Source organism: Callorhinchus milii, unplaced genomic scaffold, assembly GCF_018977255.1.
Source record: "Callorhinchus milii isolate IMCB2004 unplaced genomic scaffold, IMCB_Cmil_1.0 Scaffold78, whole genome shotgun sequence".
NCBI classification, from domain to species: Eukaryota; Metazoa; Chordata; class Chondrichthyes; order Chimaeriformes; family Callorhinchidae; genus Callorhinchus; species Callorhinchus milii.
The window spans coordinates 55,470-73,946 of NW_024704819.1; the positions used below are offsets into that span (position 1 = coordinate 55,470).

General features: G+C 46.4%; 1 protein-coding gene across 1 annotated transcript in view; it reads left to right on the forward strand.

Moving 5' to 3' along the window:
* The first annotated feature begins 665 nt into the window (after window positions 1-665).
* Window positions 666-18,477, forward strand: part of LOC103173675 (nuclear factor 7, brain-like) — a 135,609-nt gene continuing 117,797 nt past the window's right edge. Inside the window, exons 1-2 of the mRNA XM_042345710.1 lie at window positions 666-1,088; window positions 1,174-1,269. Of these exons, the coding sequence (XP_042201644.1) occupies window positions 678-1,088; window positions 1,174-1,269 (507 nt within the window). The 5' untranslated portion in view covers window positions 666-677. The remainder of the gene's footprint in view (window positions 1,089-1,173; window positions 1,270-18,477) is intronic.

Sequence of the window (18,477 nt, forward strand, 5' to 3'; positions counted from 1 at the left end):
AGGGATGAGCAGGAGGCCGGAGCCGGTTGAGCGGAGGCATTGCCCGGGTGGTAGATTGGGGACTGAGGAGGTCGGAGAGGTATTTTAGGGAGTTAGTAGGAAGTAAAGTGATTTGAAGACGGGTGTGAGTAATCAACACGCTTCAAGACTCCACAACAAACCAAGCTCCATTTCTGTCTGTTCTGCTGGACGTTAAAGATCTCGCAGCACAATTTGAGAAAGAGACGGATATTTCTCTCCCTGATTTCCCGGCTGACAAAACAATCCCCCAGATAACATTGGCCGGTCACTACATGATTGTTTGCTGGTTGTGTGGAGATTGGCTGCACATTCACCAAATCCCAACAGTCACTGTACAGAAATGCAGAGTTTTGAGCTCCGTTACAGGTTCTGTATCAAATACACGGCTTGTTGTTATTCTTCCCGTTTCTCAGCCCAGGAATATCACTGGCTCCAACAGTCATGACCATCGTAAAATGCAGAGAGAACAGTTACTCCTGTGAGGGTGATTATGAATGTACAAATCTTTCTTGTGGTCTCCTGGGATCACAGTCACAATCAGCTGATTTCACAAGAAGAGACAAAGGAGACGGTTTGACAGCCCAGTGACTGGGAGCCGCCCACACACTCACACTGAAACTGAAGCCATTTTGAATCAGGAAGTGGTGACGGGGAAAATGGCTTCTGGGCTCCAGATTGAGAGCTGGACCGTGGAGATCATTTGCCCGATTTGTCTGGATTTCTTCACTGATCCTGTTAGCCTGGACTGTGGCCACAACTTCTGTCGCTCCTGTATCCCCCTGAGCTGGGAAAAGCAGGAGACAAACCGCTGTGCTGTTTGTCAGGAGACTTTTCCAGAAAAGAACCTCAGGGTTAATCGGGCCCTGGCGAGTCTAGCAGAGAAAGCTCGGAAATTCAGCCTGACCCCGACACAGACGGAAATTAAACTTCGCTGTGAGAAACACCGGGAGGAATTGAAGCTGTTCTGTGAATCTGACCAGAAATTGTTGTGTTTAGTTTGCAGAGATGCGCGAGAACACAGGGATCACAGATTCCTGCCCATTGAGGAAGCTGTTGAAATCTATAAGGTAACAGTACCCCTCACGAGGCAGTAAATCTATTCCACTTGATGATTTCAAGTACAAACACTTTTGTCCTGTGTGTTTATTCCAGGAACAAGTGAAATTCTACTTAGCTTCTCTCACACAGAGGCAGGAAACTGCTCTACAAGCTGAAGCCAAACAGAAACAAAATATTTCACAACTTAAGGTAAGTTTTATTGGGCTGATTTCTGGACAATCAGCTTGTCTCTATTTATTGTATCTAAAGGGTGTGATGTCTTAGTGTGTCTCTCCAAGGTCTTGGAAAGAGTTGTCGCCTCCCAACTGCGCTGTTTCCATTCCACCCATTCTCTTTTCGAACCCCTTCAGTCAGGTTTCCGTGCTGCCCTTCGCACAGAAACTGCCCTGGTCAAGGTCACCAATGATATCCTGACCATCTGTGACCAGGGCTCCCCCTGTCTCCTCGTCCTCCTCGACCTATCGGAAGCATTCGATACGGTCGACCACGCTATCCTACTCCACCGCTTGTCCTCCCACCTCAACCTTCAAGGCACTGTCCTTGAATGGTTTAGGTCGTACCTTTCTCACCGTCTTCACTTTGCCTCGACGAATGGCTTCTCCTCCACCCCCCGCACTGTCTCATGTGGTGTCCCTCAGGGCTCTGTCCTTGGTCCCCTCCTCTTCACCCTCTATATGCTCCCCCTTGGTGACATCATCCGCAGATATGGAGTTAACTTCCACATGTATGCGGATGACACCCAACTCTACCTTTCCTCCTCTACTCTCAACTCCACGACCACCGATGTCCTGACAGCCTGCCTGTCCGACATCGAGTCCTGGACGAGAGACAACTTTCTTCAGCTCAACGTGCGAAAAACCGAGGCCCTCCTGATTGGCTCACGTCAGCGCCTCCGCACCTCAGGCGCTGACACCATCAGCATCCAAGGCTGCACTCTCCACCTCTCAAAGCCAGTCAGGAACCTTGGCGTTTTGTTCGACCCTGAGCTGTCCTTTCTCCCTCTCATCCGCACCACAACTGGCACCGCCTTCCATCACCTCCGGAACATCGCCAGACTACGGCATTACTTCACCACTCACGCTGCTGAAACCCTGGTTCACGCCTTTGTCACCTCAAGGCTGGACTATGGGAACTCTCTCCTCGCCGGACTTCCCGCCACCTCCCTCCACAAGCTGCAGGTCATCCAGAACTCTGCAGCTCGTGTACTGTCCCGCACCAGGCTTCGGGACCACATCACTCCCACCCTCGCTCGCCTCCACTGGCTCCCATCCCCCAGAGGATTGATTTCAAGATCCTCATCCTCACCTACAAGGCCATTCACGGCCTTGCTCCCTCCTACCTCTCCAACCTTCTATCCCCCTACCTACCTGCCCGTACCCTCCGTTCCTCTGGCTCCGGTCTGCTCCACGTCCCCCGCCCCAACCGCCCTACTATCGGTGGTCGGGCCTTCAGCCTCTCAGCCCCCAGGCTCTGGAACTCCATCCCCCAGTGCCTTCGCCGCTTCCTCCCTTTCCTCCTTCAAGGCCGGTCTCAAAACCTTTCTCTTTGACCTTGCCTTCAGCTCCCTCTCGACTCTCTACCCCCTCCTCGCTCCCTCCCTTCCCTCCCCTAACCCTGACCATTTGCCCCCTGCTCGGGTCCTGACCTAACTGTGCAGCGCCTTAGGACGTCCTCCCGATGTGAAAGGCGCTCTATAAATGGAATTTTGTTGTTGTTGTTGCTCACACACACACATATACACACTTACTACTCTCTCTCACACACACACACATACTGACTGACTGCTAACACACACACACACTGACTGCTCTCTCTAACACACACACACTGACTGCTCTCTCTAACACACACACACTGACTGCTCTCTCTAACACACACACACTGACTGCTCTCTCTCACACACACACACTGACTGCTCTCTCTCACACACACACACTGACTGCTCTCTCTCATACACACATACTGACTGCTCTCACATAGACACACACAACTCCACACATACTGATTGCTCTCACACACTTACTGACTGCTCAAACACACACACTGACTGCTCTCCCCCCACCCACACACACCCGCACACACACTGACTGCCTCACACACACAAACTGCTCTCACACACATACTGACTGCCTCACACACACACACACACACTCACTGACTGCTCACACACGCACACACACTGACTGCTCACACACATACACACACTTACTGCTCTCTCACACACACAATGATTGCCTCACACACACACACACTGACTGCTCTCTCTCACACACACACACGCACACTGACTGCTCTCACACACAAACTGACTGCTCTCTCACACACACACACTGATTGCTCTCTCTCACACACACACGCACACTGACTGCTCTCACACACAAACTGACTGCTCTCTCACACACACACACTGATTGCTCTCTCTCCCACACACACACACTGACTGCTCTCACACACACTGACTGCTCTCTCTCTCTCACACACACACACACACACACTGACTGCTCTCTCACACACACACTGACTGCTCTCACACACACACACTGACTGCTCTCTCTCACACACACACGCACACTGACTGCTCTCACACACAAACTGACTGCTCTCTCACACACACACACTGATTGCTCTCCCTCACACCCACACACATACATACTGACTGTTCCGCACACACACAAACACACTGACTGCTCTCTCTCACACACACACACACTGACTGCTCACTCATACACACACACTGACTGCTCTCACACACACACAATGATTGCCTCACACACACACACTGACAGCTCTCTCTCACACACACACACACACACTGACTGCTCTCACACACTCTGACTGCTCTCTCTCTCACACACACACACACACACACTGACTGCTCTCTCACACACACACTGACTGCTCTCGCACATACACACACTGACTGCTCTCTCACACACACACACACTGACTGCTCTCTCTCTCACACACACACACACAGACTGCTCTCTCTCACACCCACACACACTGACTGCTCTCTCACACAGTGACTGCCTCACACACACACACAAACACACTGACTGCTCTGTCACACACACACACACACACACACTGACTGCTGTCACACACACACACACACACACACACTGACTACTCTCTCTCACACACACTGACTGCTCTCCCACACACACACACACACACACTGACTGCTCTCCCACACACACACACACTGACTGCTCTGACACACACACACACACACTGACTGCTCTCTCTCACACCCACACACACTGACTGCTCTCACACACAGTGACTGCCTCACACACACAAACACACTGACTGCTCTGTCACAAACACACACACTGACTGCTCTCACACACACACACACTGACTGCTGTCACACACACACACACTGACTACTCTCTCTCACACACACTGACTGCTCTCCCACACACAGACTGCTCTGACACACACAGACACTGACTGCTCTCTCTCTCTCACACACATCGACTGCTATCTCACACCAACACACACTGACTGCTCTCACACACACACACAAACACAGTGACTGCCTCTCACATACACACACACACAGACTGACTGCTCTCCCACACACAAACACAAACACTGACTACTCTCTCTCACACACACTGACTGCTCTCCCACACACACACACACACACACTGACTACTCTCTCTCACAGACACTGACTGCTCTCCCACACACACACACACACATACTGACTGCTCTCTCTCTCACACACACACACACACTGACTGCTCTCTCTCACACACACACACACACTGACTGCTCTCTCTCTCTCACACACACACACACTGACTGCTCTCCCACACACACACTGACTTCTCTCTCTCTCACACACACACACACACTGACTGCTCTCTCTCTCACACACACACACACTGACTGCTCTCTCTCTCACACACACACACACACTGACTGCTCTCCCACACACACACACTGACTGCTCTGACACACACAGACACTGACTGCTCTCTCTCTCTCACACACATCGACTGCTATCTCACACCAACACACACTGACTGCTCTCACACACACACACAAACACAGTGACTGCCTCTCACATACACACACACACACACAGACTGACTGCTCTCCCACACACACACACACACACTGACTACTCTCTCTCACAGACACTGACTGCTCTCCCACACACACACACACACACATACTGACTGCTTTCCCACACACACTGACTGCTCTCTCTCTCTCTCTCTCTCTCACACACACACACACACTGACTGCTCTGACACACACAGACACACACACTGACTGCTCTCCCTCTCTCTCACTCACACTGACTGCTCTCTCTCTCACACTGACTGCTGTGCCACACACACACACTGACTGCTCTCTCTCACACACACACACTGACTGCTCTCCCACACACACACTGACTGCTCTCCCACACACACACACACACACACACACTGACTGCTCTGACACACACACACTGACTGCTCTCTCTCTCTCTCACACACATCGACTGCTATCACACACACACACACACTGACTGCTCTCTCTCACACACTGACTGCTCTCCCACACACACACACATACTGACTGCTCTCCCACACACACACACACAGACTGCTCTCACACACACACACACTGACTGCTCTCACACACACACACACACTGACTGCTCTCCCCCCCACACACACACCGACTGCTCTCTCTCTCTCTCACACACACACACTGACTGCTCTCTCTCTCTCTCTCTCACACACACACACACTCACTGACTGCTCTCTCTAACAATCACACACTGACTTCTCTCACACAGAGACACACACACACAGACTGACTGCTCTCTCACCCACTATCTCATAGACACTCACTGACTGAGGCAAACACACACACAGAGAGTTAGAGAGACGGAGACTAAGAGAGATAACGAAAGAGAGAGCCTGAAATAGGGAGACGGAAATATATAAACTGAGAGGGACTGACACAGAGAGAGAGAGAGAGACTGTGAGAGAAAGTGCAATAGTTGTGGTCACTTACAGCAGTTTAGCAGTGACTGAGGGTCGGGGCTCTCCAGCCGCCCGCACGCCCGTAGGCGGTGTGTGTCAATAACGGTCCCCAGAGCAGAGATGGGAGAGGAATCAGGATCAACATCTTTAATAATCAGTCACTACAGTGCACAGAATATATTCCATATTACACAGACTGTGTGGACAGTCACTGCCTCAGTCAGTGCACAATATCACTGACAGCTCAGCTCTGATTTCCTGCAGTGACCGCAGCTGTTTCGCTCCGTCTGAACTGAACCCATTCCCACACAGCCTGAAACACATTAAACAGGAAATAAACTCATGGTATAATGGTACAAACTGTAAACTGTTCGTGTCGCAGTTTAATACATAAATAAATCCCTTCAAACTGTTTCCATTCTGATACGCAGCCCTTTCTCTGTGTGTTTATCACATTAAACACTGACACAAACACTCACCCGATCCCCTCCAGACTGGTGCAGGTCTGTATGAGGCGGCGGAGAGCGGGAACAGAATCGTCTGTAAAGGAGTTAATCTCCAGATTTAGCTTCCTCAGTGAGCGGCTTGTAGTGAGAGCGGAGACCAGATCATCAGTGCAGCCATCTGTCAGTCTGTTATACTCCAACCTGAAGATACAGAGACATAGCGAGATAACAGGGATCAGAGTAAACACAGTGGGTATAACCCACTGTCACTCACAGTTTGTTTGATGCCGGACAGGTTGTAAGGGTACACACACACACTAACACACACACTAACACACACAAACACAGACAAAAACATCGCCGCAGATACACACTTACTCTCACATACACAAATACACACAAACACATGACGCACAGAAATATACACACAAACACAAACAGAGTCACACAAACAGAGAGACGCGCACACAGACACACACATACACACATAAATACACACACTCACGCAGACAAACAAACACACAAACACGCTCACACAGACGCGCTCACACAGAAACATACACAATCACACCCAAAAACTCACCCACGCAAACACATACGTACGCAAACACACACACACAAACTCACACAAGCAAACACACACACACACACAAACAATCAATCATTCACACAAACGCACACACAAACAATCAATCATTCACACAAACGGCCACATAAATGCACGCAAACACACACACAGAAAAAAACACACGCACGCACAAACACGCATACACACACAAACATACATAAACATTCACACAAACAAACACAAATACACACACACAGAAACACACAAACAAACGTACACGAAAACAGACTGACAAACACGCACACACACACACCCACAAACATACAAAGGCACATACAGACACACTCAAAAACACATAATCACAAACAGAAGCACAGCACATACAAACAAACACACAGATATAAATAGACATACATAGATACACACAAACACACATAAATATACACACACACAGACTCACACGCACATACAGAAACACACAAACACACACAAAAACTCACACAAACACTCACAAACTCATACACACAAAATTGAACACACGCCAACACACACACTCAAACTCACACACACCCAAACATAAGCACAATCACTCACACAAACTCACATAGAAACATAAACAAAATGGCACACAAACACACATACATACATGCACATACACACATAAACAAACACAAGACCCACAGACAAGTAAACACACACACAGAAACACAAGCAAACACACTCATGCAAGCACACACATACACACACAAACAAACACATGTCGCACAGACAAATACACACACACACACAGATAAAGACACACAGACACATATACACAGACAAACACACAGAAACAAACGCACACATTCACAGAAACATAAATAAACGGACACACACAAACACGCAAACATACACGTAAACACACACACACGCAGAAAAAAGAACACAATTACAAACACACACATACACAAACATACATAACCATACACGTGAAAACAGACGCACAAATACACACAGAAACACACAAAGACACAAAAACAAACTCACAAATACGCGCACACAAAAACACAACAAACAATCACACACATACACATAGAAATATATATAGAGACAAAGAGACACACACTCACAGACAAACAAACACAAAATCAAATACAAACACAGACATAAAAACACATACATAGATTCACACAGACAAACATACGCAAACACACACACACAAACACACACAGAAAAACCCACAAACATAAACACATATACACACAACCAAACACACAAACGTGCAAGCACACAGACACAACCACGCACACACCCGCAGACACGCAAACACACTCACACACAAACACACACACACAAATACACAATAACATCAATCAAATTGCATTTACAGAGCGCCTTTCACGTCGGCAGGACGTCCCAAAGCGCTGAACAGTCCGCTGTCGGGGCCTGAGCATGGGGAGGGGTGGGGAAGGGTGGGGGAGGGGTGGAGAGGGGTGGGGGTGGGGTGGGGGAGGATTGGGGTAGGAGTGAGGGAAGGCAGAGCGGTGGGAGGGAGACCAAAGGCACGATGGAAGAGAAGGGTCTTGAGACCGACCTTGAAGGAGACAAGAGAGGAAGTGAGGGGAAGGGACCGTGGGATGGAGTTCCACAGTGTGGGGCAGAGAGGCTGAAAGCCCGGACACCGATGGGAGGGCGGGTCGGGCGGGAGACATGGAGCAGCCCAGAGCCCACTGGCCGGAGGGAGCGGGCAGGTTGGTAGGGAGTCAGCAGGTCAGAGAGGGGAGGAGGGGGCGAGAACGGGGATGGCCTTAAAGGTGAGGACGAGGATCTTGAACTCGATCCTGTGGGATACACACACAGAATCGCACACACTCACAGGAACACACACAAACGCAAAACAACAACAAGATTACAGTTGTATATCGCCTTTCATGTCGGACGTCCCAAGGCTCTGACACACACACACTTACAAACACAATGTCACACAAATACACATATAGAAACACACAACAAACACACACAAACATAAACACAAGCAAACACAGTCGAACGAATACAAATACACACAGAAACAAAAATCCCCGCAGAAACACACAAACACAGACAGAGACACACACATCAACACATCCAGACACACAATATATCTACTCAAAAACACAAAAACAGAAACAAAGACAAACACACACACAAACACATTGATTTACACACACTTACGAAAGCACTCACAAAAGCACACAGACCCACATACACAGGCAAACGAACACATACACACACGCACACACACACAAAAGCATGTGCATTGACACGCACACACACACAAACACATGCACTGACACACACACAGAGGCATACATACACACAGTGTTGTCATGGATTAATGTTAAAGTGTGGTTCAAGAATCTAAAATAGAAATGCAAAGGCGGGAAAGCTCATTGACTGAAGGCAGAATCCAAACAATGGCAATATAAGGTCAGGACTTACAAGGACACGGAAAGTCCTTGTGGTTAAAGGGAGAATTGAAATTGAAAGCATATTTATGGATATAACCATACAAGGAGTTGTTTCTCTTAAAAAAAAGACAGTTTTGTTTGGAGTTATTCAGTTATCTTTAAACAAAGGTGTGTGAGATATCTCTCGGGAACGGTAGCGGAGCAGTGAGAGACATGACCAGTGCTGTGACAGGAATCCGCTCGGTACCGTTTTGTGTCTTGCGTATTATTTTATTGTTTCATTTATTTGTGAATTACCTGCTGTTCTGTCCTGAATAAAGTGACTGAACTCAACCAATTGGTAAACTAGAACCGGGTCATTCTAAAGTCGTTGTAGATAGTTGCAAAGGACACACCCACACACACACATTAACACACGTTGAGAGTTTGATGTAAACGATGGTTTGTGGCCTCACACTGTCACACCGATTCCTGTCACAATATTCAGCCGCACTGATCAGACAGTCACAATAAACACATTGAGATATTGGAGTCATTCAGACTCTGGAGACACAGTGCGTTACTTACCACAGACTCTGTATTTTACACTCCATGTTCCTGAGAGCCTCACACAGTAGCTTCACTCCACAATCTGTCAGATTATTATGGTTCAGGTTCAGCTTCATCAGTGAGTGGTTTGTGCTGAGAGCGGAGGTCAGATCCTCGGTACAATCCGCTGTCAGATTGTTACTGTCTAACCTGGAGATCAGAGACACAGAGACATGACAGGGATCAGAGGAAACGCAGTGTGTGTAACCCACTGTCACTCACAGTTTGTTTGATGCCGGACAGGTTGCAGGAGTTCATACACACAAACACACACATACACCAACACATATAAACACAGACAAAAACATCGCCGCAGATACACACTTACTCTCACACACACAAATACACACAAACACAAACACATGACCCACAGAAATATACACACAAACACACACAAACAGAGTCACATAAACAGAGAGAAGCACACACAGACACACACATACACACATAAGTACACACACTCACACAGACAAACAAACACACAAACACTGTGACACAAACGCGCTCACTCAGAAACATACACAATCACACCCAAAAACTCACGCACGAAACACATACGTACGCAAACACACACACAGAAACTCTCTCACACACACACAGACACACACACAAACAATCAATCATTCACACAAATGCACACACATATGCACACAAACACAACCACACGCAAACACACAGAAAAAAACATGCATGCACAAACACGCATATACACACAAACATACATAAACATTCACACAAACACACAAATACACACAGAAACACACAAACAAACAAACAAACGTACACGAAAACAGACTGACAAACACGCACACACAAACACTCACAAAAATACAAACACACATAAAGATACACTCAAAAACATACAAACACCAACAGAAAAACATAATGTGCAAACAAACACACACATATAAATAGACATACATAGATACACACAAACACACACAATATACACACACACAGACTCACACGCACACACAGAAACACACACAAAAACTCACGCACTCACAAACTCGAACACGCAAAATCGAACACACGCCAACACACACACTCAGACACAGACACACGCAAACATAAGCACAATCACTCACACAAGCACACATACAAACACAAACAAAATGGCACACAAACACACACACATACATGCACATACACACATAAACAAACACTTGACCCACAGACAAATACACTCAGTCAACACACAAACGCATGATCCACAGACAAGTAAACAAACACACACAGAAACACACGCAAACACACTCATGCAGGCACACACATACACACACAAACAAACACATGTTGGACAGATAAATACACACACACACACAGATACAGACACAAGACACATATACACAGACAACACACAGAACAACACACACACTCACAGAACACAACAACGGACACACACAAACACATGCAAACATACACATAAACACACACACACACAGAAAAAAAGCACACAAGTACACACACAAATACACATACACAGACATAAACAAACATACATAACCATACACACGAAACCACACGCACAAATACACACAGAAACACACAAAAAAAGACACAGAAAAACAAACTCACAAATACGCACACACAAAAATACAACACACAATCACACACACACATGGAAACATACACAAAGACAAACAGACACACACTCAAAAACACACAAACAAACAAAGGAACACAAAATCAAATACAAACACAGACATAAATATACATACATAGATTCACACAAAGAAACATACGCAAATACCCACACACAAACACACACAGAAAAACACACAAACATAAATACACATACACACAATGAAACGCACAAACCTGCAAGCACACAGACACAACCACGCCCTTACCCGCAGACACGCACACACACTCACACACACACACAAATACACAATAACATCAATAAAAATCAGATCCTCGGTACAATCAGCTGTCAGATTGTTACTGTCCAACCTGGAGATCAGAGACACAGAGACATAACAGGGATCACAGTAAACACAGTGTGTGTAACCCACTGTTACTCCAGTTTGTTTGATGCCGGACAGGTTGTAGGGGTGCGACACACACACACACAACAGGATAGACACCAACCCAGACATGCAGCCACAGATACATTCCTACTCACACACACATAAAAACACATGACCCACATACAGATACATACAAACAGACACAACACCCAAACACACACAGATGTGCACACATAGACACACACACACACTGAAATACACACATACATATAGAAACACACATACACACACATGCACATAAATAAATGCACACACACACAAACGCACCGACGCAAACACATACGTCCGAAAACACACACAGAAACACAAAAAAGAGCACAGACACACGAATGCACACAATCCCCCACACTCAGAGAAAACACACACAAATATATACTCACACAGACACGCACGCAAACGCACACACAAACACATGCAAAAGCACATACGTAAACACACATCAACACAGAAGTAAACACAAGCTAACATACATACACAAACTTACACACAAACACACACAAATACACACACACAGAAACACACAAACAAAGAAGAATACACAAAAACAAACTCACAAACACGCACACACATGTACACACAACAAACACAATACACAAACACAAACATAAACATACATAAAAACAGAAATAAATACATAGAGACACACAAAATCACAAACACGCATACAAATGCACATACATAGATACACAAACAAACAAACAAATATGCAAATATACACAAAGTCAAACAAGAAACCAACCAACAAGCACTGAAACACATGTACCCAACATCGCACATCCGCATACACACATGCGCGCAAACAATCACACGCACACATACAAACATAAACAAAATCACACACAAACACACAAATAAATGCAGATACGCACACAAATACATGTCCCACAGCCAAATACACTCACAGACATGCAAAGAAACACAAATAGACATACACAGATAGACACACACAGAAACACAGAAACACACACACATAAGTACAAATACGCACGCAAACAAACACATGATCCACAGACAAATATTAACACACACACACAAACACACTCACGCAACCACACACGCGCAAAAACTCATACAAGCACACACACAAAAATGAACAAAACCACACACAACCACACACATATAAATACACACAAACACACACAAACACATGACCCACAGAAAAAATGCACCCACACAGAGACAGAAACACACAGACAGAAAAACATGCACACATACAGAGACACGTATACACACATGCACACAAACACACACACACAAATACACACGCAAAATTACACGCACAAACACACACCCATACAAATGCACTCACACAAACGCACACACAGAAATACGCAATCACAGACACAAAAACTTACCCACACAAATACATACAAAGAAACACCAACCCACAAACATACACAATCGCACACACACACAGTAACACACAGAAATAAGCACACAAACAATCACACAAACACACAGGCATAAACACACATACACAGAAAAAAAGCACACAAGCGCAAATTCACACACATACACAAACATGCAGAAACATACAGACAAACACTCGCACAAATATACATTCAGACACACAAATACACACAAAAACAAACTCACAATCACGCAAACACATGCACACTCAAACAAACATAACACACACAATCACACACACATGGCAACACACGTAAAGATACACTCAAAAGAACACAAACACAAGCAGAAGCACAAAATCAAATACAAACACACACATAAATACACATACACAGACACACACACACAAACAAACACATAAACAAAAGCAAATACACACACAAGCACACAATCAAACACACAATTAAAACATACAAAGAAAAACATGCAATTACACACAAACACACACGCGAGCACACTCACGCAAACAAAGGCAAAAACATACACATAAATACCACATACAAACTCTCAAACACACAGACACACCCAAAAACACACATATACACTGACACGCACACAAACACAAATACACAACAACCGTTAACAAAATGACAATTACAGAGCGCCTTTCACGTCCGGAGGACTTCCCAAAGCGCTGAACAGTCGGGGGTCGGGGCCCGAGCATGGGGGAGAGGTGGGGAAGGGTGAGTACTGGGATTGGTGGGGGAGGGGTGGGGGAAGGCAGAGAAGTGGGAGGGAGATCAAAGGCACGGGTAGAAGAGAAGGGTCTTGAGACCGGCCTTGAAGGAGGCCAGGGAGGAAGTGAATGGAAGTGACCATGGGAAGGAGTTCGAGATTGTGGGGGCAGAGAGGCTGAAATCCCGGTCGCCGATGGGAGGGCGGGTCGGGCGGCAGACATAGAACAGCTCGGAGCCCGCTGGACGGAGGAGCGGGCAGGTTGGTAGGGAGTCAGCAGGTCAGTGAGGGGAGGAGAGGGCGAGGCCATGGATGGCCTTAAAGTTGAGGATGAGGATTTTGAACTCGATCTTCTGGACGATGGAGAGACTTGGATGAGCGGTGGGTCGGGCGAGGGTGGGTGTGATGGGGTCCGGGCGAGGGTGGGTGTGATGGTGCGGGCGAGGGTGGGTGTGATGGTGTTGGGCGAGGGTGGGTGTGCTGATGTCGGGCGAGGGTGGGACTGATGGGTCGGGCGAGGGTGGGAGTGATGTGGTCGGGCGAGGGTGGGAGCGATGGAGTCGGATGAGGCTTGGAGAGATGTGGTCGGGCGAGCTTGGGAGTAATGGGGTCGGGCGAGGGTGGGCGTGATGGGGTCGGGCAAGATTGGGACCGATGGGGACGGGGGAGGATTGGAGTGAAGGGGGCGGGAAGTCTGGTGTGTGTGAGTACACGGGCTGCAGAATTTGGATGATCTGCAGCTGTGAAGGGAAGTGTTGGGAACACAAACACAGACACAATCGCACACACTCACAGGAACAAACACAAACACACACAACAACAACAATATTTGTATAGCACCTTTCACGTCGGGAGGGAAGTCCCAAGGCGCAGACACACACACAAACACAAAAGACAACATCTACAGAAACATACACACAAACAAACGGACGCGCACAAATACACACACAGAAATACAGAAACAAACACACACGTACACAAGAAAAACACAGAAGCTGACTCAAAAACACACACAAACACACTCACAAAAACACTCATCGACACACATACACAGATACACGCACACACACACACGCAAACAGACATACACAAAACACACACAGATACAATCACATGCACTGACACACACACAGATACACACAAAGTGTTTTCAAGGGTTAATGTTAAAGTGTGGTTGAAGAATATAAAATAGAAGTGCAAAAGCTGCAAAGCTCAGTAACTGAAGGCAGAAACCAAACCAATGGCAACATAAGGTCAGGAGGTACAAGGACACAGAAAGTCTGTTCACACTTACACACTGGATGGAGGGACTGATCAGGAGATAATACAATGTGGTCAAAGAGAGAATTGAAACATATTATGGATATAACCATATAAGGAGTTGTTTTCTTAAAAAATGACAGCTTTGTCTGGAGTTATTCAGTTGTCTTTAAACAAAGGTGTGTTAGATATCTCGGGAACGGTAGCGGAGCAGTGCGGGACAGACCAGTGCTGTGACAGGAATCCGGTCGGTACCATTTTGTGTCTTGTGCATTATTTTATTGTTTCATTTATTTGTCTATTACCTACTGTTTTGACCTGAATATAGTGACTGGAACTCAACCAATTGGTTAAACTGGAATATGATCATTGAAAAGTCGTTGTAAATTATTTGTTTCTGACAACAGACACACACATTCAATCACAAACATAGATACACACACAGACACACACGCAGACATACACACAGTCACAGACTCGCAGACAGAGACACACACACACCCGCACAGACACACAGACACATTAATCCATGTGAGAGTTTGATGTAAACGATGGCTGTGGCCTCACACTGTCACACCGATTCCTGTCACAGTATTCAGCCGCACTGATCAGACAGTCACAATAAACACATTGAGATATTGGCGTCATTCAGACTCTGGAGACACAGTGCGTTACTTACCGCAGACTCTGTATTTACACTCCGGGTTCCTCAGAGCCTCACACAGTCGCTTCACTCCACAATCTCCCAGATTATTGCTCCTCAGCCTGGACACAGAGACACAAACACAGGAATATAGTGTAAGAACACAATGCACATTGTCATGTATATACAGGAGCCTTTCACGTGGGGAGGCAAGTCCCAAGGCGCTGGACCAGTGTCACACCCACCCGCACATGTGCACACACACACACACATGTGCACACACACACACATCGCAGTCTCTCTCTCTCTCTCTCATTCTCTGTCTCTCCCTCAAAACAGTCACTACGTTTTATAATATATTCTCTTTCACTGTCTCTCTCTCTCTGTCTCCTTCTTTGTGTTTCACTTTTTGTCGCAGTCTCTCTCTTTCAGTTTCTTCTCTGCCTCTCCCCACAAATCACAGTTTTTCGCGTTATAACATACTCTCTCTCACTGTGTCTCTTTCTCTCAGTCTCTCCTCTCTCTCTCTCACTGTCTCAGTCGCTGTCTCTCGGGCTCTCTGAGGCTTGTCCCTCATTCTCTCTCTCACTCTGTATCTCTGAGTCATTTTCTCTCAGTTTCTCTCTTAGTCTCTTTCTCTATCTCTCCCGCAATTCCTCCCAATCTCTCACTCTCACTCTCTCATCCACTCTGTTATCTGTTTTCCCCCCAAAACACACATTGGCTACACATTAAAATATATTTTCTCTCAGTCTCTGTCTCTATCTCTCTCTCTCGATCTCTCTCTCTCTCAGTCAATCTCATTCAGTCACTATCTCTGTCTCTCTGTCTGTCTCACCGACGAAACATACACTCACTGCACATTATAATATAATCTCTCTCCATTTGTGTCTCACTCAGTCTTTCTCTCTCTGTCTCTCTCTCCTCTCTCTCTCTCTCAGTATCTCTCTCTCGGTCTCTCTTTGACAGTCACTCTCACAATCTCTCCCTCTGCATCTCTCTCAGTCGCTCATTCTCGCCCTGAAGTCTCTCTCTCTCTCTCAATCTCGATCTCTCACTCTCTCTCTCCCCCTTTCTCTCACTCTCTTAGCCTCTGTCTTTCAGTCTATCTCGCTTAGTCTCTCTAACTCTCTCCCTCTCAGCCTCTCTCTTTCTCGGTCTCTCTCTCTCTCTCTCTCTCTGTGTCTCTCGGACTATCTATCTCTCTATGTCTGTCTCTCTCTCTCTCTCGCAGTCAGTCACTCTGTCTCCTATGCTCTCTCTCTCATTCTTTCTCTATCTGTCACAGTCTCTCCCTTCGTGTCTCCCCAAAGCGTAGTCACTGCATTTTATATTTTATTCTCTCTGACAGTCTCTCTCTCTCTCTCTCTCTCTCAGTCTTTGTTTCTGTTTCTGTCTCTCCCCCTCTCTCTCTATGTCTCCCTCTCTGTCAGTTTCTCTCTCGGTCTCTCTATCTCACTGAAAAACACATTCACTACACTATACAGTATATTTTCTCGGAGTGTTTCTCAGTCTCTATCTTCCTCACATTCTCTCTACCCACCACAGTCTCTCTCTCTCATTCACAGTCTGTCACTGTCTTTCCCACATAATTCAAAGTCACTACACTTGATAATATATTCTCTACACAGTCTGTTTTCTCTCCCTCTCAGTCTCTCTTTCTCTCAATCTCTCTCTCTCACAGCAAGACTCTCCCTCGCTCTCTCTTTCTCTCGGGCTCTGTGAGGCTGTCGCTCAGTCTCTCTCTCACTCTGTCTATCGCTTTCTCAATCTCTCTCAGAATCTCTTTCTCCGTCTCTACCGCGGTTTCTCCCTTTCTCTCTCTCTCTCTCTCTCTCTCTCTCTCTCGTTCCCAGTCTCTCTCCGTTACTCCAAAAAAACACACAGTCAATACACTTTAAAATATTTTCTCTCACTGTCTCTCTCTCCGATTTTTTCTCTGTCGCTCTCTCAGTTTTACTTTCTGTTGTGCTCTCTTTCTCTCTCTCTTTCTCTCGTAGTCACTCTCTCTTTTATAGTCTATTCCATTCCCTCTCTCAGTCGCTCACTGACTCTCTCTCGCTCTGTATCTCTCATTGTCTCACTCTCTGTATCTCATTCTCCACAAAACAGTCACTACGCTTTGTAATATATTTTCCCTCATAATCTCTCCCAATCTCTCTCTGTCACTCTTTCCCGATCTTTCTCTGTAATAATAATAATTATTATCCTTGCATTTGATATAGCTCTTTTCATGTCGGGAGGATGTCCCAAAGCGCTTCACAGAATATACTGTAAAGTGAATTGACTGTATATTTATGGGCGAACGCGGCAGCCAATTGCGCACAGCAATGTCCCACAAACAGTCGTAG